General features: G+C 37.2%; 2 protein-coding genes across 3 annotated transcripts in view; one reads left to right on the forward strand and one right to left on the reverse strand.

The window, feature by feature from the left end:
• Window positions 1-369: 369 nt before the first annotated feature.
• Window positions 370-23,073, reverse strand: part of CDC5L (cell division cycle 5 like) — a 47,776-nt gene continuing 25,072 nt past the window's right edge. The window contains exons 13-16 of one of the 2 annotated variants that reach the window (XM_082662585.1): window positions 22,242-22,484; window positions 19,434-19,631; window positions 6,010-6,222; window positions 370-5,009 (exon numbers count right to left, since the gene is read on the reverse strand). In XM_082662585.1, coding sequence (XP_082518711.1) covers window positions 4,905-5,009; window positions 6,010-6,222; window positions 19,434-19,631; window positions 22,242-22,484 — 759 coding nt within the window. In that variant the 3' untranslated portion in view covers window positions 370-4,904. Of the gene's footprint in view, window positions 5,010-6,009; window positions 6,307-19,433; window positions 19,632-22,241; window positions 22,485-23,073 lie in introns of those variants that run through there. The other variant, XM_082662586.1, reaches the window with a different exon arrangement.
• On the forward strand, window positions 12,005-12,822 carry LOC309829010 (large ribosomal subunit protein uL30-like). The gene has a single exon (XM_082664700.1). The coding sequence runs from the start codon at window positions 12,016-12,018 to the stop codon at window positions 12,760-12,762; it is 747 nt and encodes a 248-aa protein (XP_082520826.1). The 5' UTR covers window positions 12,005-12,015; the 3' UTR covers window positions 12,763-12,822.

Here is a 23,073-nt window from a genome sequence, read left to right on the forward strand (position 1 = left end):
TTCCTGACACGCTGCCTGCCACCTTAAACTGTGGCACCTCAGCAAACTTCTCCATCCAGTGGGCCACACCACAGTCTTCAATGAGACCTGAGTATCAGCCTTGCGGGGAGAGGAGAAGGCTCTTTCAAGTTTGTTCCTTCCTTGGGGACTCTCTCAGTCTACAAGCAGTGGCTGCTCCCTACATCTGCTATTCAGGTATTCTTTAGAGATGTCTGCCCCTTAGTGGTTAATCCCCTGCTACCTAGTTAATAATTCTTCATATTGAAACTTCCCTGTTCAAATTACTGGTATTTCTTTCTCCTGAATGGATCCTGAACCTTAAATGATAACACAAATCATTTGTAAAATTTACAAGAGGATGTATTTTTTTTTGAGGATGTATATTTTCTAAATCACTAAGAAAATTAAAACCAGGAAATTACAGTCCATTTAGGAAATGAGAGAAATCAGTGAGAAAGCATAAAACATAATCACAGAAGACCAAAGTCAGTAATTAACATAAAAGCAAATGGATTAGACTCCCTATTAAAATGCAAAGACCCTCCAAATGGGTTGAAATATAAAATCCAACACGACACACTGTTTAAGAGACAACTAGAAATTATATGAAAGTTAAAAATAAGAGGATAGATAATTTGTCAAGCAAATACAAACAAAAAAGAGGAGAAATATTCTAATATCAAAAACAGTAAAATTCAAGGCAAAAAGCATAAATAGCAGATAAAGAATAACTTTAGACTAATAAGTCTTCGTTATGAATTGTACCTAACAGACACAAGTATTTATATACTAAGTAACAGCATCAAAATATACAAAGCAAAAGCTAGACGGACAAGATGAAATTGAGAGAAATAACTATAATAGGAGACTCTAAGACAATACTATTACTCTATGGTAGTTTATTAAAAAAAAAGAAAACAAAAATTGAATTAAAGTGGTTGAATAGATACACATTCACCTCCATCCCACACAAATTGAGTAAACTTTCATTTAAAACACCCATAGAATACTCTTAAAAAATGCTAGGCCCCCAAACCGCAATAAATTCTTAAAAACAGAAACCACATAAGCCATATTTTCTTTCAAGGTAAAAATCCTACAAGTAGCAAAAAATGAAAAAAAAAAGGCCAACCACACAGGAATTCTTAAATACTCTTAGTTACTGAACCAAAAACTTAAGACACAAAAATAAACTACTAGAACAAGACATATTAACATAGCTCGGATGTGAACATATTTGAAATTAGAAATAACCAAAAACCTTCAATGTATTCAACTGTATACAAACAAAAAGTATCAGACTCAAAAAGGTACAGGGAAAAAAATCTAGAGCAAACAAAGGAAATAATAAACATGAGAAAGTAATACATTTTCAAACAAAATCACAATTGATAAATCCACAGTTTTCTTTTTTTAAGGGAAAAAAAGATACCTTTAGCAAGTCTAATCAAGGGGAAAAAATGGTAGAACTAAGATAAATTTCTTACAACTTAGAAGTAGCAAGCTTAATAGAAAAGAGACTTTTTTATTCTCTATTAAAATTATCCAATGTTAAATTTCAACAAAATGAGAAGTTTTCTGGAAAAGTATAAATTTAGTAAATAATAAACACAAAAGGAGATATACATTTTAAAACAAAAAATTTTAAAGTTACTTAAACTTAAAAAGACATAACATACTAATAATAGCCACAAAAGAAACTAGTAGTTATCAAAAAGTTATTTCCTAAAAGGAGTCTGAACTCAGAAGTTTTATAAGCATGGTCCTTCAATTCTTCATGGAACAAATCACTCCCATGCTATAACTGCTATATTAACTGTTTATGTAACTACAGAAAACTATATACAGTTATCCTATTCACTTTATAGAGCTAGCAAAATCCCTATGTCAAAACTTGGATGATAGCCCAGAAGACCAAACTCACTCATGTAAAAAAGCAATTTTCCTAAATAAAATATTAGCAAATCAAATTCTATAGTAGCAATAGGGCAGTCACATTTTAGGAGAAATGGATTCCAAAGGACATCCCATATTTCAAAACTAATTTTCCCAGGAAAATAAATGTAAAGATAGAGGATGCATGGTTGGAGAGCGTAAGTCTACAGTCACTGTAGTGTATTTTTTTTCTTTGAGGCTTCTTTTTCTTATCTCACCGTTATTTCTAATATTGATAATCTCAAAGAGAGCTCTCACTCATCGTGGTGGTTTCTTTTGGCTCTTTATCACATTTAATTTCTGCCCCAAATTTACTGAAACTTGAACGTGCTTTTGAACACTAGTTTGTATACCACCACTGAATGAACGCCTGTAAGAGAATACAATAAAGGTGAATGTTACAACAGCCACCCAAATTGCTCTCAGAGGGTGTTGGTAAAGAACCCCGAGGCATTACAGGACACTGACAAAGGATGGCACATCTGTTTAGCAGTTAAAGCTGCACTGCTAAAAGGCAAAATCATGAGTTTACAATTGCAGAAAGACTGCCAGGTTCAAACGATGAAATTCTTGGTCATTTTTTAGGATATGGGTATGTGCATTACTTCAAATTTCAAAAACAAAGTGACTCTTTATTAATATTATTTGATTGGCTATTTTTAAACCTTATAACTCAAGTCTACATACGAAGCAAGTAAACTGTAAATCTTTAAAAAAAAATTTTTTTAACTAACTGACCTGATTCCAGGAGTTCAAAGATGGTTTGATGTTGGAAAATTTATTAAAGCATCATTAACAAATCAAATGAAGAAAAAAACACACACAAAAAATAAGATCATCTTAACGGATACCCAAAAAGTATATCTGACAAAGTTCCAGAGCCATTTCTAATTCAAATTCTTTAAAATCTAAAAATAGAGGGTATTTCCTCTCTAGATAAAGAAAAGAATACCTGACTCAAAACAGCCAACCTATAGGTAAAACACTACTGACACACCCATTAAAATGAGAAATAAAACAAGAAATGTCCACTATCACCATCGTCATTATTTAACATTTCAGCCAACAAAACATGCAATAAAAATTAAATAAAACTATTAGAAGAAACATTATCATTAACCATAGATCAAAGTATTTCCTAAAAATACATGTGAAATTATTGAAAAAAGTACTAGAATTAAGTGACTAGATACCTGGAAAACGTAAATTTATAAAGACTACAGATGAGACCACAGAATTACTACTGCTCAAATTCTTCCAACCTGTCTCCATCAGGACTGGCTCTATCCTAGTTTGAGTCGCTCTTGTTGTTTGCCTGGATTACTGCATCAGGCTCCTACATTAACTGGCTTCCCTACCTTCAGCCTGGTGAGACATAACAGTAAAGCCACAGGATAAATCTGATAGTGTCATTCCTTTGCTAAAATCTTCTCACAGCTTGCCATCATAGTTAGAATAAGACCCAAATTCCTTAGGACAGCTTCCTATATGGCCCTATCCAACCAGGACTCATACAAATGCCATTGTTGACACTCTAATCACACTGTCTTCCTTTCTGCTCCTCAAATACACCAAAGCGGCTTTGTACTAGTTCTTCACTCTGTCGGCACTGCTCTTCCCTGAAGCTCACAAGGATGGCTCCTTCTAAGATGCCAACTACATCTCCTCAGAGAGCTCTTTGATCATCCAACCTACAGCAGCCACCCAGGCACTATCTCTCATCACCCTATTTTAATTCCCTCCACTAAATCTGAAGTTCACGATCTGATACTTTTCCCTGTATGTTTGGTATTCCTCCCACTAACGTCACCTACATGGGAGCAGGAACTTTGTCTTAATAACTGTTCATCTCCAAAACTTAAATAAACGCCTGGTGCGTAAGAAGAGTTGCTCTTCTTCCCTGAATTTTCATTGTCTATCATTCTCAAGAGACTGTAAACTCCACAAAACAGGAACTCTGCCTATTTTAGTCACTGTTCTATCTCCAGGACTCAGACACTGGCTATATAATCAATAAATATCTGACGAATGAATGAGTCCCTCCATCCCCTCCCCGTAATTCCTAGCAGTCTAAGATTAAGCAAACTTTCTGGTGAGTCCAACATATTACTGGCTTATATTGAACTGCAGCCAACTAACGATTCCATATGAATTGTTATAAAGTTAGATCTTCCCACCTCTATGCATTCCCCAAATTCTACACTTGTGTGACTGACTTGTTTAGATAAACAAGGAGCTTTAATAAAGTTTGATAGTACTGTTGAAATTAATCTTTAAAATGCCTTTGTCAAAAAAGTATTTACAAGAAAATAACAGGTCAAGAAAAATTAAATCTTTTGAGTCCTAATCCATGAACTGTGTAAGTAGCTGGGAAGAGAAGAGAACTCCCTAAAGTTACACTGAAAAAAACACTGAGGTATTAAAAAGATAATCTATCTTGTCAAGGTATAGAGAAATGACCATCCTATGCAAAAATGGTCAAAACTAACAAAGCCACAAAAAGACTGCCTCTTAAGGATTTAAATTAAGATACTGGATCGTCATTTTGATCACCCGAGAGTTACTCATTAAATATGACACAGAGTACATATTTCCTGGTTTGTGGGCACTCTAAGTATCTAATTACTTCAAACAAAAGGCTACATTCTCAATTTTTTATATTTTGTTTTTATTCGAGAGTTTACTCACAGGCAGCAGTTTAAAATCAGGCTTTTAAAATTAAAGGCCAAAACTAAAAAAAATCTGCAAATATGACACTTTTAAAAGAATGATCGTCTTAATAATTTAAACCCTAAAATGTCCTGTGGAGTTAAAGTCTTTATACATAAATGTGTAAGATCGATATCATTTAAAATAAACAACTGAAAAACCACAGATGGTGGGCAAATTTGTCAATGAAGATAAACATCAGTATCAGCCTTCCAGGGTATGAACACCAGCAATTAATTCATCTTGTGAGAGAATATGCTTCAGAATTTGGCCTTTAAAGTCTCTTTCTCCAGCAGCAAATCAGCATATCTATGCTGAAGTTCCTTTTCTCTTTCCTGTTGTCGCTGAACATCTTCTTTCAGACACTTGAAGAAACAAAACCATTAAATTATTTTTTCATATGTAAGCACACTGAAAATTAAAAATATCTTATGGTACTTTATCATCTTACAAACAGCTGAGTTAAGTCAACACTTTCAAGAGGTAAGTATTCCCCAAAGAGAAACAAAAATAGTAACTACTTCTGCTATAAAACCAGTCCTGGGGCTTCCCCAGTGGTGCAGTGGTTGAGAGTCCGCCTGCCAATGCAGGGGACACGGGTTCGTGGCCCCGGTCTGGGAAGATCCCACATACCGCGGAGCGGCTGGGCCCGTGAGCCATGGCCGCTGAGCCTGCGCGTCCGGAGCCTGTGCTCCGCAACGGGAGAGGCCACAGCAGTGAGAGGCCTGCGTACCGCAAAAAAAAAAAAAAAACTCCTCCCCGATAAAACCAGTCCTGTGGCCATTCTTTGATTTGGTCATACAACTACCATCTTGTTATAAAACCTCTGCTGCTATCTCAAATAAACAAGCTATTATTGTCCTATCAATACCCACAAATGCACTTAAATAAGCCCTGGCTGCCCTTTATCTGGGCAGGGGCTATCATGCACACTTGGCAAATAAAGTTAAACCAAATCTGGCCAAAGGAACTTGATGCTCTGGGATTACTGATATATTCCCAGCATCCTAAATTACAAAACAAAAAGACACTGGTTTAATGTACCTCAGAGAGCTATATGAATGGGATGCAATTAAATTTCGGGGGAAAAGAATCACAAGGGTTACTTATTCCATTTCACAGTGCATCTATATACAAGACAAAAAATTGGTACAGGAAAAGCCTGTGTATCCAAAACTGGCCTGGTCTATCCACCTACACACAGGCAATTCTAGACTAGAAAGTCAAAAACTTTAGGCTCTCATTGAAAAAAAGCCAGTCAATGTCAACTGCAAAAGACAGCCTGCACAGGAAAGGAAAAGAGGAAAGCCCTGATTATTCTTTGGAACTCTCTTTCTAAGCAATGCTGCAAGCCAATAACGTTACCTCTAGCCTCCGGGGAATAGCAGAATCTTCATGTTTCTTGAGTTCTTCAAAAGTGCGTAACTCCAAGTAAGCCTGCTCAATTTGGTCCCATAAGTCATTCAACTGTTTCATGAGCCCCATTGCACGAGACTGGTAACCCCCAAGCAAAATTTTCATCTTCTTTTCCATCTTTGCAGCTCTCTTGGCTTCTGTCGTCATGTGACCCCTGTTTATCTGGGGGTCGGGGAAGATTCACATCAGCACACAAGAGAAAAGCAGGCTAAATAACAGGACTAAAAAGGCACAACTGGTCATCTACTACCTCAAAACAAAAGTACATTAGATGCAATCTCTATCAAATTACCCATGACATTTTTCACAGAACTAGAACAAATAATCCTAAAATTTATACGGAACCATAAAAGACCCAAAATTGCCAAAGCAACCCTGAGGAAAAAGAACAAAGCAGGAGGCATAACCCTCTCAGACTCTGGACAATACTACAAAGCTACAGTAATCAAAACAGCATGGGGGCTTCCCTGGTGGCACCATGGTTAAGAATCCACCTGCCAATGAAGGGGACATGGGTTCAAGCCCTGATCTGGGAAGATTCCCACATGCCGCAGAGCAACTAAGCCTGTGCACCACAACTACTGAGCCTGCACTCTAGAGCCCACAAGCCACAGCTACTGAAGCCCACGTGCCTAGAGCCTGTGCTCCGCAACAAGAGAAGCCACCGCAAAAAGCCCGTGCACCACAACGAAGAGTAGCCTCCACTCGTAGCAACTAGAGAAAAGCCTGCATGCAGCAATGAAGACCCAACGCAGCCAAAAATAAATAAATAAATAAATAAATAAATAAATAACAGCATGGTACTGGCACAAAAACACACATATGGATCAGTGGAACAGAAAAGAGCCCAGAAATAAACCCACACACTCACGGTCAATTAATCTTTGACAAAGGAGGCAAGAACATACAACGGGGAAAAGATAGTCTCTTCAGCAAGTGGTGTTGGGAAAGTTGGACAGCCGCATGTAAATGAATGAAGTTAGAACACACACTCACACCATAATAAATTCAAAATGGCTTAAAGACTTAAAATATAAGACATGACACCATAAAACTCATGGAAGAGAACATAGGCAAAACATTCTCTGACATAAATTATACCAATGTTTTCTTAGGTCAGTCTCCCAAGGCAATAGAAACAAAAGCAAAAATAAACAAATGGGACCAAATCAAACTTATAAGCTTTTGCTCAGCAAAGGAAACCATAAACGAAATGAAAAGACAACCTACTTGCAAATGATCCTACTGACAAGGGCTTAATTTCCAAAAATATACAAACAGCTCATATAACTCAATAACAAAAAAACAAACAACCCAATCAAAAAATGGGCAGAAGACCTAAATAGACATTTCTCCAAAGAAGACATAGAGATGGCCAATAGGCACATGAAAAGATGCTCATCATCACTAATTATCAGAGAAATGCAAAGCAAAACTCCACCTCACACGGGTCAAAATGGCCATCATTAAAAAGTCTACAAATAACAAATGCTGAAGAGGGTGTAGAGAAAAGAGAACCCTCCTACTGTTGGTGGGAATATAAACTGGTGCAGGCACTATGGAAAACAGTATGGAGATTCTTCAAAAATCTAAAAATAGTTTCCATATGATCCAGCAATCCCACTCATGGGCATATATCCAGACAAAACTATAATTCAAAAATATGCATGCACCTCTATGTTCACAGCCGCACAATCCACAACAGCTAAGACATGCAAACGACCTAAATGTCCACGGACAGATGAATGCATAAAGAAGATGTGGTACATATATATAATGGAATACTACTCAGCCATAAAAAGGAGTGAAATAATGCCATCTGCAGCAACATGGATGGACCTAGAGATTATCATGTTAGGTGAAGTAAGTCAGAAAGAGAACGACAGATACCATATGAGATCACGTACATATATATGTAATCTAAAATATGACACAAGTGAACTTACCTACGAAACAGACTCACAGACATAAATAACAGACTTGTGGTTGCCAAGGGTGGGTGGCGGCGGAGGGAGGGATGGACTGCAAGTTTGGGATTAGATAAACAACAATGTCCTACTGTATATCACAAGGAACTATATTCAGTATCCTATGATAAATCATAATGGGAAAGAAAAAAAATACATTAGTGTTTCTTATACTTCAACTACCTTAATGCAAAATTAGGCTTAAGGGCTTCCCTGGTGGTACAGTAGTTAAGAGTCTGCCTGCCAATGCAGGGGACACGGGTTCGAGCGCTGGTCAGGGAAGATCCCACATGTCGCGGAGCAACTAAGCCCGTGTGCCACAACTACTGAAGCCCGCGCACCTTGAGTTCCTCAAAGAGAAGCCACCACAATGAGAAGCCCGCGCACCGCAAGGAAGAGTAGCCCCCGCCCACCACAACAACATAAAGCCCACGCGCAGCAACAAAGACCCAACACAGCCAAAAATAAATAAATAAATAAATTTTAACAAAACAAAACAAAATTAGGCTTAAGAAGGGCTTCTCCTGCACTTGAACAGTTTTTACAGGTTAGTCCCAAATAAATTATTCATAATAACATCACCGATGATTCAATCTCAAAGAAGGCTTGAATTTCACAGTATGGGGAAAACTAACCTTTACCTCCAAAAATAACGTTTGCCATCATTAATCTGCAACAACTCTGGGACTGACAGCAATGTATCTTCACCATCTATATCTCAAAAATGCACTTCTATATATTATACATCGACCACATTTTTAATAACTGAATAATATCCAATCAATGTACCAAAGCTGTGATCAAAACATAACCCCTTCAGGGGCTTCCCTGGTGGCGCAGTGGTTGAGAGTCCGCCTGCCGATGCAGGGGAAACGGGTTCGTGCCCCGGTCCGGGAAGATCCCACATGCCGCGGAGCAGCTGGGCCCGTAAGCCATGGCCGCTGAGCCTGTGCGTCCGGAGCCTGTGCTCCGTAATGGGAGAGGCCACAACAGTGAGAGGCCCGCGTACCGCAAAAACAAAAACAAAAAATAAAAATAAAAAATAAAATTAGGTGAAAAGAATTTAAAACGTATAAACTCAAAAGAGAACTGGAGAGGGACAATTAGCAGAAGGTTTCAACAAAACTCTAGAGCTGATGCAGAAGGGCAGAGAAAGCCCCAGCTTAGAGGGTCCAAGGAGAGACGGCTGAGAAGGGAGATGTGGGATGCAGAATCCCATTAGCATAACGCCTTCTCTAGGTGTACATTCTACGTCCCACAATGTTATCACTTCATCATGATCTGCAAATACTTGTTTCCAACATACAACACTTAAAATTGTGAGGTCAAAGCCTTAGGGATAATTATTAAATCTGTGTTAATTTCTTTGTATTTATCTGTTCCTCCCCCACCCCCCTCCAAACTGATTCCATCAAGTGACTTCTATAAGCAATCAAAACTAAGTAGTTTCAGGATAATATATACCCAAATACTCTGTAATTCATAATAATGTAACTGAGAGCACCCTGTAACAAGGGAGACAGTGTGACAATATTTTTTTTGAAATACGAAATGTGGCGGTGGGGGGGAGATAAGCAGAAATGGTCCCACGGGAAAATACTGTCAAATACAAAATATTGATAAGAAAGCTGTTCATAGGATGTTTTTCTAAATATTTAGGAACAACATAATCACCAAAAGAAATATATAGCTTTCCAAGATAACAACTTTGAAACATGCACTTCAATGCATTACGTCTGATTTAAAAACAAACATGTCAATCTCAATGCCTTTTTTTTTTTTAGAACATGTAAGAACACCAAGAAACACAGTGTTCCCCAAAATATAAAGTACACTTCTACTAGAAAAGTAGTACTTCATACCTATCCATCTCCAGCTTACTTTATTGAAGTCAAAGTCAAATAAGTCTAGGGCAGAGGCGATGGCAGGGAAGGGACACGTTGCATGTGCGCCTTAAGAACATGAGATGGATCTAAAATTAATTTACATAAAGCTCTTTTAAAACAATTCCTATCTTCAGCATTTTATAAAAGTTAATAAGCTTTTATTCCTCTGCAAAGCACTTGAAGACTAAATCCATGAATAAATAATGTCCTTTACAAAAGAGCCATTTTCCTCTCACAGATAACAAATCAAAGTGAGTTCCACAGCAATGATCTGTCTTCTAAGAGTCAGGAAATACTGGGCCAAGTCAGCAGCACAGTGGAGTGGAGAAGTGAGTCACTCTTTCTACCCAGCACGGCCACCCAGCTGTTTTGAGTTGACGTAGGTTATTTAACCTCTGCATTTCCTTTTCCCCATCAGTAAAATGGCAGTCATTGCTAAAAGTTACTATGAACCCTAAGATAATGTACAGAAAAGCCCTTAGGCGCCCAGTAAGTGACATAAAGTAAGCAGTCAACAAATGTTAGCTCTGATTACAATTATTATAGGTACTACGAGTTTAACCATTTTGCTCTCCTCTCTAACGGATCAAGGGACTATGGATGACACTTTAAAACCCTCCTTTAAATTCCGACTTTAATTTTAAAAATGATGGAGATCCCCTTCCTGGGACTAAAGCAAGGAAAAACAGCTGTTTCTTCTTGTAAGTGAGCCGTTTGCCTCTTGAGGACCACCACACCTAGTAACCGGTACTGGAGCACATCTTTTTAAGCTAATGCTATTCAACCCCAGCTAAACTTTAGAATTAACCATACAGCTTTTAAAGTCTACCGCTGCTATAAACCCAGAGACCCTTATTTCAATGGTCTCAGACTACTGTATTTTTAAAGCCCCCAGATGATTCTAATAGGCAATAAGGATGGAGAATCCTGTTTCAGCCACTGTCATTACAGAAGCTAGGTGTCAGCTGTTTTAACTAGACCTACCAAAAAGTCCTCATTCCCAGTAAAAAGTGAACAACTAAATCCATAAGTTAGTTGCATCAAGTTCCTTACACTATAATTCAACATGTTCCAAGAATACCAACATTAGATATTCTAATCACATGTGGATTCGAATACACATTCCAAAAACCTTAACAGCACAGAATTTCAAATTAATACATACTTTTTAAAATTAGTCATACAAATTATCATTTTTATTGGTTAAGATAATTCAGTTAGCTATACACTGCACTCCATGGAAATCCAATTTCCAATTTGGTATAACAGCATAATACGCTCAGAAAGTGTTTAATTAGTCATCAAGGCACATTTATCTGGGAGTTACCTCACCTCACACAGTTGAGTCATTTATTATTCCCAAAACACCAAAGATTTTAAAACTGCAAAGTTGCTAATGTCAACAATTTTATTAATGCCAACAATTTTATTTCATTTAGCTCAAGCTTTATTAACATCTTCTGGCTCAAATACTGTGCTAAGATTCCAAGCAAATATGGAAATAGATTATACCAAAAAATTAAAGTGCAGAAAAAAATCAAATAGCTATATAAGTTAGTATAAAAATATAAAGAAGAAATGGAATACAGCTTTTAATATTCAATTTTAGCTTACTTATCTTACATCGGCCATCTGATCGTTAAAACGTAAAGGAAGATATCTGCACACAGAACTTTGTAAAATGCTCAACCTATGACTGCTCGATACATTTTAGGAGGAAAAAAACTAACCTATAACGTCTGGCCTTTTCCTAGCCAATAAATCTCAAGCACGAAACGCACATGCATGTATGGAACAGAACTACCTTAAATCAGCCCCAACTGCCCCGCCCCACATTCATACACAGAAACAACATTAAAGTCCAACAGAGTATAAAAACTTATTGTTTAAAATATGCAGAATTGAGAAGAACCAGACTCAGGTTTAACCAGATTAATATTTCTAAGCCCTTTTAAAAACTACAATTAGGCATTAGCAACTGCCCTGCGGGACAACTTATTTTGTACAAAACAGGCTTAAGGAGCTTGCACTGCCTCTTACAGCTGATTTACCAACAGTTCTTCCAAAAAATGATTTTCATGCTCTCTTTCCCGGCTGGAACCATGGAAGGTGCTGAGGAGAAGAAAAAGAAGGTTCCTGCTGTGCCAGAAACCCTTAAGAAAAAGCGAAAGAATTTCGCAGAGCTTAGGATCAAGCGCCTGAGAAAGAAATTTGCCCAGAAGATGCTTCGAAAGGCAAGGAGGAAGCTCATCTATGAAAAAGCTAAGCACTATCACAAGGAGTACCGGCAGATGTACAGAACTGAGATTCGAATGGCTAGGATGGCAAGAAAAGCTGGCAACTTCTACGTACCCGCGGAACCCAAACTGGCATTTGTCATCAGGATCAGAGGTATCAATGGTGTGAGCCCAAAGGTTCGAAAGGTGTTGCAGCTTCTTCGCCTCCGTCAGATTTTCAATGGCACCTTTGTGAAGCTCAACAAGGCTTCAATTAACATGCTGAGAATTGTGGAACCATACATTGCATGGGGGTACCCAAACCTGAAGTCAGTAAATGAACTGATCTACAAGCGTGGTTATGGCAAAATCAACAAGAAGAGAATTGCCCTGACGGATAACGTGGTGATTGCTCGATCTCTTGGCAAATACGGTATTATCTGCATGGAGGATCTGATTCATGAGATCTATACTGTTGGAAAACGTTTCAAAGAAGCAAACAACTTCCTGTGGCCCTTCAAATTGTCTTCTCCACGAGGTGGAATGAAGAAAAAGACTACCCATTTTGTAGAAGGTGGAGATGCTGGCAACAGGGAAGACCAGATCAACAGACTTATAAGAAGGATGAACTAAGGTATCTACCATGATTATTTTTGTAATCCGGTCAGTTAATAAACAGTGACTGCTCTCAAATTGAAAAAAAAAAAATGATTTTCAAACCACTGCATTTATAGCTGATTTACCAAAAGTTGTCAAAATCATTTTTTTCAAATCCTTAACTGCACTTAGAGATGATATACTTTAAAGTCTTCTTAAAACATCTAACGAAGTTAATAATGGAATTAGGATTAAATACTCTGTTCACGTGTCACCAGACAAGTCTCCCAAATATGATTATAATGGAAGTTTGTGCTTAAATATGTATCAGCACAAAATTTCCAATAATTTTAAATGAAGTTCACTATAACTACTAGGATTTTAAAGCAGGACAACACTTGGTATAATTAAAGCTGACTACATCCAAAATGAAAGCATAAAGTTCAAGAGGGGATGAATGAGAATAGATCTAATACAAATGTGCAGGGGGACCAAGTTGACGAATTTCATGCATCATAATTCTGTTTTACAATATGATGTCTGGAATTTGTTTCAAATAGTGGGAGAGGGAGAATAACATGAAATAAGAGTGGCTGTCACAGCTGGGTGATAACACGTGAGGACTCATTACACCAGTCCACTTTGGCGTGTATTTGACAATTCCCATAATAAAAGGTTTTTTAAAATTCAAATTCAATATCTACTCTAAAGGATAACTATTTTGTTAAGACCATACACCACAAACCATGAAACATCAGTACAATGAAACATAATGGAGACATTAAAATTTATAAGTATGTCAACTACTTCAACATACCAAAATGTACATATGAAATGTTAAAATGCACAATTATGTAAAATTCATTTATATTAAACAAAATCTGAGCCTTTAAGTATTACTCAAACCTCTCTCCTAAAATTGACCCATGTCTCATATTTCAGACATTCATCAAAATTCAGAGAACAGAAAACTTACCCAGCCTGTTATTCAAGGTGAATAACTTGATAAATATCAATTTAATCTAATTTAGCTAACACTAAGAATGATATGAACCTAAGAAAAATGGGAGAGAACTCCTATTCACTAAAACTTGCCAACTGCCAGGCACACAGTATCTCATTTAATCTTACATTCTCTCAAACTCTCATTTCCATGAGACTAAAAAACTATTACACACCCAAATTTTACAGGTAAGAAAATTTGAGACCCAGAGAGGTTAAGTAACTTGCTCTAGGCCACAGAGTCACTAAGAGATGAAGCTATGCAGTTGTGTCCCACTTGAAAGTCCAACACATTAGGCTACACCACAGCTAATAAACCAGATGTCCTCCCTGCCTCAGCCCCTGAAATGCAAACATGCCTGAAGAAAGTCAAGCTGTGGGGCTAAATGGCTTAATGTCACCAGACAGTTCACTGAAAAACAAATTATTCTAGACACACATAAACAAGATCTCAATTAATGAATCTGCCCATCATTCCTTCCCTGATTTAGACATTAACCTGAACGTAGGCCACTTGTAAGAATTTTGTTTGACACTGGAGAAAAGCATTTCCCCCGCTTATATTTTTTAATTCCTAATTCTTTTATTCATAACAAGCTATAAAACTATAGGAAAACAAACATCTCAGAAATTTTTATGGGCAAAAAAGGTTATTTAACAACTCTTTAAGAAGTTGGGCAGAATATAACTAGAATAATTATTTACAGATTTCACCAAAGCTAATCCTTTGCAACAGACTTTAAAAGAGAGCAAGTGATTCTTTTTTTGAATGATACTTACAATATTATACTATTAAATGATCCCAATTTAGTTTTAAAGGCCTTCCATCTTTCACTCACACATAGATATGTGTAGATGTTCATATATTCATCTTTTTCTATCATATTTAATCTTATACGTACACACACCGCAAGATGTTTAAGGTGATTACATTTGAATGGTAGGCTTTTCTCTTTATTTTTTTTATTTAAAATTCTCTACAAAGTACAGTTATTATTTTTAGAAAGAAAAAAAGCCTACAAATGTTATTTTTTAAATGCATAGAAGAGAAACTGTCTAAAAAAGACTGGCCAGAGACCAATGGAAAACTGATGGTCCCCAGGAGATGAATCAGTGGAACCATAAGTGTTTCCTCGGGTCATTACAAAAGGGGGCTGTATGGGACTTATAAAAGTGTAATTGTTACTTTCAAACTCACTAAGTTTGTTAAGGTTACTAAGCTTAAGTAATTCCAAAGTAAACACATTATCCTTGGGTCTCCAATACTGTCTTCAGTTAAAGTCTGTTACACTGAGGTTCAGAAACATTAAGAGCATCCCTTACTGAAATTCTTGCTTGGGGACCCAGAATATAACCTTATACCACTAGAAAAACAGGTTTCAGGATACCTAAAATAAATATAGTTAATGGCAGCTCCACTTCCTAGTCCATCATTCCACAATATGATCCTATAGCAGTAAAGATGTGGTTCAGCCACCGAAATGTTTGCAAACAAGAGACCACGAGCGACTCTCCTTTAATCTCTATACTGTTCACTAGCATTAAGTTTTAGCAGTGAACCATCTCTGTATTGATGAGATGCAGGTCCAATTCAGTGATTATTGTCAGCATCTATCAGTTAGCAACCATCAGACTGCATCCCTGAAAAGCAAGCTAAGCAATAAGGCAAAACCTTACTAAACACATCTCCAAGGACAGTAATGTAACAATAAAGCAATGCCGAGAGCATTTTACATTTGCCTAAGTTAGGAAATGAAACTCAAAAACTGCACGAAACAAATTCAACTCGACGTTGAGGCATAACGAAAGCAACATGGTTGTATCACAGGAGATCTCTGGTCCAGCTCCCAGAGTTCTTGCTAGAAACAACCAAGAAATCTGTTAATGCCTTTAAGGGTCATGGCAGAGGGCAGAACTTAAGGATGAGAGCGTTCCAGAGTACTGGGGACTTGTCTCCTGCCACAGCATCCACCCCCCCACACACATACACTCACCCACAAGGGAACATAAGCGCAAACCTGCTGAGATACAACATATAATCCCTCCACCCCGAACTGCCCACCAACTTAATCCTTACCCTAAGTTTTCACTCTTTAAAGTATTAAGGGAATTTTTTTCCTGTGTAAAAATATCTAACTTTATAATGAAAATCACTGAGAAAATGAGAGCCATTGTGCAGCCAATTTTGCTGAAATATAACCATTCAGTAAAGTCAGGGGTCCCCAAAAGAGTTCTACAAATACACTGAGAAGGATTTTAAATGTGTTATCTGTGTTCTTTAAGTTACTTTATTTCCAAGAAGTCAACGTTACATAGTATTTCTTGACTAAATTGACTGTGCCAGTAAAATACAGGGAGAAGTATTACCTCTGGACCTAGTTTCCACCTCTAAGGAAAGCCTTTCCATTTTTACAGCTAACATGACAAAATCTACTTTTCAGCCAAACTTCCTCAACACAGCCGTTTAGATACTATTTCAAATACTATTAAATTTAATGGCAGGCCTAAATTCAGACTTCTCATTTCACTTTTGCACCTACTGGAAATTATTTCACTCAAAATAATTATGTCTTCAGACAATTTCCTATTTCCACTTTAAGTGGAAACAAATTAGAACACTTCAAATTCTATTTGCACTTCCCAAATACAGTAATGACTCATGTATCTGGCATCGGAAAATGAGGTTCTTCTCCATTTATCTGGAAAACGCTTAACGTGAAGTCCACAAGAGCACAGAGCTCATCTGCCTCGTTCCCTGCTATATCCCCAGGGCCTAGCACAGGGGCTGGCACAGAGTAGATGCTCAGTAACATTCACTAAATGTGTGATTAAATAAAGTACTAAAGCTTTTTACTTTTAACCACTTGATGAAAATTTTTCTACAGTTATAGCCATCCCTCTTTTTCTGTTTTTTAAAAACATAACACTGAACAGAAATTAAGCTTTTCTTATTAACTGCGGTATCACTATAAAGAGCAATCACTCTACCCCCCTACCATATACCCATAACACCCTCAAAGCTATTCAAATAACAGGGCTTTTTGCCGCCATATTTAAATGGCCTCAACATGCTATGTTTTTATAACTTTTCCTTTTCTGATATTAGGTGTCATTTCTGTTTGCAACTGCTGCCTTATTTTACACACAAATGTCTGGTAAGGTCCTGAAATTAATTCTACCTCCTAAGCAGAATAAAATACATGGACTTGGTTACAATTCAGAAGTCTTTCCCACTTACTTCTGACCTGCAACTACACTGATTCTATTTATTTAACAGACTCCTTGTACCACCCACAACATTCTACATAAAATCTGAGATGGTTCTACTAGTTTTAAATGAGTATCTTAAGGATTTTCGGTTAAGTTCTAAGTTTCAAATATTAATCAGGAGTAATGGCTCGAAGACTAGCTACAATATAAACCTCGGGGCGTATTTTTTAAATCCATTTAGGAGACACCAACCACGACAAAGCTGGATTTCATCTTGCTTGATATGCTGCGATAGGGCCATAATTTAGATTCACTGTTCCAGAGTTCATGGCAGCAAAACTCAAACACACTGGCAGCCATGGTGTACTGTGCTTGCACAGCAAGGCATATCTCCCTGAACCTAAGAGTGGAAGGATAATTTAAGTACAGCCTTTAGTTTATATAATACAACTGGAGTTCCTTCCCCACAACAAACTTTGAATAATGTTTATAATTTAGCAATCAACTGAAATGATGAAAGAATTACCACAATTGAAATAAAATATTTATGTATTTCAAACCAGGAGAATTGTGTCTTCAAAAACTAAAATAAGCTAAGACAAACCTAGTTCTGAATTAGGGAATGAATACAAATAAAATGGGGGATTTGTTTATTTGGGTTTTTGAGTCTCTTTTCTTCTTTTTAAAGACTTAATGAACTTTCATTTGAAATAAGCATAGTTTACTAAATTAAAGGATTTGATTACATGTTCTTTAAAAGTAACTAGTTGGGTAAACATTAAAGCAAGTTATCCAGGAGTCAAGAAAAGAAAAATTACTTCAGACTGTTTTATGAATATTCTTCCAAAATCACCAATCCTTCAGCAAAAATAGTTCAACAGAAGATTTCAGTTCCTGGTACTGAACTGAACAAAGAGAACCACATGTTTTTAATGGTTGCTCATAAACGACCCAAATAAATCTCCAAAAGAACAGCAGTGGTTCTCTCTGTATTTTTCCCTTCAAAACTCACAAGACCAATTCAACACAGAAATAAAAATTACTGTACTTTATGGCACCACTCACTTTGTGACACATTTATTTGCTGTCATGAAAGTTAGGGCCTCAACAAAGTAAATGAGATTTAGGGAAAAACTTTTTTTTATATTTTAAACAGCACAAAATGTCCTTACCACTTGAGGAAGAAAGAGTTTACCCACCTCAAATGAGATTTTCAAACTAAGTGAGAGACCTAAGTATTTATGTATAAGTGTTACAGGAAGCTTTCCAAATAGCTTTCCAATCAATTATGATGCTGACCTTAGATCAGAATTACACTGCTAACTACCACTTATAAGAAATGAAGCCTACATAACAGAAAATATAACTTAAATTTAACCACTGATGTTCTTTTTTAGTTTCCCTGTGAATTAAAACACAGAGCAACAGCACACCCTGCTGGAAGTTAGTAACACAGCTAGAGTAACCAGCAGCACTGGATTGCTAAAATTTCACCCAAGATGAGAATTACTTCAGAAAGTCTGATTTCCCACTAAATGATAAAAGATGTGCACAGGCATTACCATTAGTGTCTATACATGTGACCTTGAAGGTAAAATCAAAAATGTTAATTTTAACAGGATATCGCTTTTTCCAGTTCATTTCCCTAGCCCCACACAGCCCCAAACACCCCTAAGTGATTTTACTATTTTTTTATTTTAACCCCAAATAAAAATATTTCCAAATCTACTTTCTGCAGAGAAACTGGTAATCACATAAGCGGAATTTGAGGCCACTTTGACTGCCTGAAGCACCCCTTTCTCCTTCCCATCCCAAGATATCCTGGCCTCAGAAACATCCCTGAAGACCACCATTAAGAATTCACAAGGCAGCCTAGCGGTCTGTGAACCACAATTTACATACCATTGGCAAAATGCATACACAGATTCTGGAATTCAAAACATGCAGACTATATTAAGAAACCACATGCCATGAAACTCCCATCTAGTATGTTTCAACATTTTCATAGACATGAAAAAATCACAGAAGCCATTGTCTGGATAATCCAGCTCAGTGCTCTCTCTGTAACAAACTGACAGGAATCCGAGGATGAGCAGAAAGGTACCAAAGTTCCGTAAGTGTGCCCTTCTGGCTACAGAAAGAAAGCTCCCTGGTACACTGAGAGCCCCCCTAGAGAAAACTGCATTGCTCTTGTAGCACTGCTCTGCACTCTTCTGAGTGACCAGTGTTCACGTCTTGGCTCTTTGCCCCCACATCTAAAAGGTTCTGATTGACCTGTGGTCAACTTGGAGGGCACTCTTCATCACAAAGGCCAGCAGCTCTGAAAACCCAATGAAGAAGGCCAAGGAAGATCAAACACTTCAGTGTAGTTTTTCTCAAGAAATTCGAAAACAATTACCTTAGATCTATTTTTCTGAAGTTGTCTCCAGTGGTATTATCTGGTTCATTATTTCAATCAAAGTACATTTAAATTAGAATTTTAAAAGGATACCAACCTCAAGCCTCTTTTCCAGTGACTCAATTCTGTCCTTTTTGCTAGCTAGGTTGGCCCGTGTGTAGCGGCTCTGCCCAGGAAGATATAAAACTTGACTGTAGCATTCTTCCCACACCTGGTTATAAGCTTCACTTGAGAGTTCTCCGTGGCTCATACCTTGTTTTACCACTTCCATCTCCTGTACCAGAACATCCTGGGCCTGTTCACAATAATAATAACAATAAGCTTGAGTACTAGAGATACCTGCCATCAGCAGAAATAAAAGACTAGTTTTTACTCCTCTGGGCAAAGACAATGAGCTCTGGTTAACTGTTTGTTTTGGAAGGGGGTTATAATACCTAAGCAAAATTAATTAAGAAGCCTAGAAGTCAATGCAGGTTGATCTGAAAAGCCAAGCATCCCTGTATCATCCCTGATAATGTAAACGTCCTTTGCCTTCATTCATTATAATAGCAGCTACCATTTCTCAGATACCTACTATGTGCCAGGAACTGAACTGAAAAGTTTTACCTACTTTATCTCCGAACAGCACACCACCCTTACAAAGCAGTCAACGTTAACCTCACTTCAAAGCTGATGAAACTAAGGCTTAGCGAGGTTAAACCACTTGTTCAAAAATACAACACTAGTAAGCGGACAAGGCAAGGTCACACCCAAGCCAATGCTTGGGCACCAACGCGTGCGGGTGCTCCTCCCTCTCTACCATCCCCCGCTATACTCTGGACTTCCCAGTATGGTGAAGCGGAAGTAGGCGTTTTTTTGACACCTGCCTTTTTTCTCATCTGAAAGAATGCCCCTGCCATTGTCAGAGAATAAGACTGGAGGCACAAATCAAATAATGACGGATCACAGACCAGCTTCTGTTCAGTAGAAAAGATACGGTTTAAGATGACAGAATGGGGATGGAGTTGGACAAGCCTGGGCTCCAATCACAGATTTAGCATTTAAGTCGCTATCTGAACTTGCTGAACTTCTGTGAGCCCATTTCTCATCTGTAGAGTGGAGATAGTACCTAACATGTTTGTTATGAGAATTAAGTGACACAGTATACACAAAGAGCCAGTCCAACACCAGACACACAGACTCCATGAACATACCACATGAACTTTTTCCAGCCCTTTGCTTCATGGCTCATGAAAAACTGACAATTACTTTTTGTGCTTTATAGAAAGCTTTCAATCACTCCAGGAACATCAGAAAATAAACACAGGCCAAAATACATAAAGTCAAGATAAATAACCAGCATATGAAAAAATGTAAACAAAAAAATGGAAAATCAAGTCTCTAGAAGATAAAGAATGGATACTTTTAAACAATACCTCTTAGGGGAAATAATGGAAACAAACCAATTTTAACACACTTCATGAAAATCGGGCACTGTACCATCAGAGAAATGGTATTTCACTCTGAAACTGTACACAGTAAAAATTTACAAATTCACCTCTTATAATAACTAGGAGAGAGTACAGCTAAGTTCTACTTAAACCATCCCTAAAGAATCTGCTAAGTAAATAGCTGCTTCAAATTCTTCGGAACAAAGAGGACTATAGATAGATAAATAAAATATGGGAGGATATTTAAACTACTGTGTAATCGTTTCAAATAATTCCAAAGCACTACTTACATTATTATCAAAATATTTATTAGAATTTGTCCCTTATAGAATCTCTATTAGCAACAACATGATCTTTATTTCAGGTTTCCATATGTACAATAAATTTAGGAAAATTTATTTCCTAAATTCCATCTTCCCCTCATATTTTCACTCTAAAAAGAGGAAACTGTTCAAGCATCAAGTTCATTGTCTAATTCTCACCCGGTTCAGTGACTGAACGTGCCTGCCAAAGTGCAGGCGCTCAACAGAGGACAGCTTCCATGGTACTTACTGAAAGGCAGCAAGTCAAAATTACTCGTGAATCAGGGGCAAACAAACACAAATCTAAACCCTCCTTCCTTTCTCTATCTTCTTTTTAAAAGTCCTATAATAAACATGTATCACGTATGCAATAAGAAAAAGAGAAAGTAAGAAAAAGAGAGGAGAGAGGGAAAGTGCAGGAGAGAAGACAGACAAAGGAACCTTACCGGTTTTCTCCCAAGTTAGCCCATTCTAATGGATGAATCCATCTCTGCCCCTCAGGGCGAAAGACTAAAGAAAAAAGACTTTTAAGCTAATGACCACTCTGCTTCCAACCATGAAACTAACTCTATTATCTTATGCCACTGTACAGATTTCTAGTCAAAATCACACCTGTTTGCTCTGTCAAAGCAGAAAGAATAAAATGCATATGGAGGAAGAGGCAGGACAGACTTTAGACAAGAAAACATTTCTTTATTTCCTTATCCAAAAGGGTAGGGGGAAATCATGTCAGGGGAATGAATTCAGTGAATATTTCCTTTCTGTGAATAGGTGAAAGATTGAATCTGTAAATATTTTTAATATATTCTTGTTTCTTCATAGTATTCTAAATAAGTGAGGTTTAAGTATTAAAGGCATTCCACCCTATTCAGAGACAGCAGAGTTAAACACAGAAAATAGCAACTGTAGCAACTATCAATGAGGCATACACCCATGAGACAAGAACACCGTGCCATCACAACCAGTGTTCATCTGATAAAGGCCTGCCACTGAACACAGGAAGGGGTGGGGGGGGTGGTATGTCCTTTGCATAACACTTAATATGAATATTTATCTCTTAACCATATATTTCAGTTGCTTATGAACATCAATAAGGGAAAATGTTAATGTCTGTCCATGATACATGGTATCTAACAAATACTTAAGTCTTGAGACAGAAATATTCAATGATACCTTTTTCAGGTCTTCTTTGGAAAACTTTTCGTAAGTGTTATGTTCCAGATAGGCAATGTGCTCTGCATTATTGGTACCAAATCCTATAGTTTTTCCTTTTTTATTTCCAGATGGTTCATAAGGGTGATGTAGGAGGTCATAATGAAGCATTGTGATCATTTCTTTTTTGATTAGTTCTTCACTTTTCTGTAAATCTGTCAGAGGTGGTTCTACATTTAAGGGTCTTAGAATAGTTTCATTTACCTAAAATTTTAAAACAAGTACAATTATTAAACATGTCGCTGCAACATACTAATGTTATTAGCTCTACTAGCATGAATTAAATACAGGCACACCTTATCTGACTGGGCTTCACTTTACTGTGATTTGCAGGCAGTGTGTTTTTTTACAAACTGTAAGGCTGTGGCAGCGCTGCGTTGAGCAAGTCTATTGGCACCATTTTTCCAACAGCATTTGCTCATTTTGTGTCTGTGTCACATTTTGGTAATTCTTGCAATATTTCAAACTTTTTCATTACTATTCTATTTGTTATGGTGAGCTGTGATCTTTAATGTTACTACTGGAAAAAGATTACGACTCAGGCTCAGAAACTTAGATGATAATTAGCATTTTTTAGCTATCAAGTACTTTATAAGTTACGTACTTTTTTTTTAGACACACTCCTACTACACACTTAAAAGACTACAGTTCAGTGTAAACATAACTTTTACATGCACCAGGAAACCAAACAATTCGTGTGGCTCGCTTTATTGCATGACATTCTCTTTACTACAGCGGCCTGGAACCAAACCTGCAATATCTCCGATGTATGCCTAAAGCAGTTTTACATTTT

The sequence above is a fragment of the Grampus griseus genome (assembly GCF_964374135.1).
Source record: "Grampus griseus genome assembly, chromosome: 10".
Classification (NCBI taxonomy): domain Eukaryota; kingdom Metazoa; phylum Chordata; class Mammalia; order Artiodactyla; family Delphinidae; genus Grampus; species Grampus griseus.

What these genes read in the sequence shown, in the direction of transcription:
- LOC309829010 (XM_082664700.1), top strand. Translation starts at nt 12,016, where the DNA reads ATGGAAGGTGCTGAGGAGAAGAAAAAGAAGGTTCCTGCTGTGCCAGAA.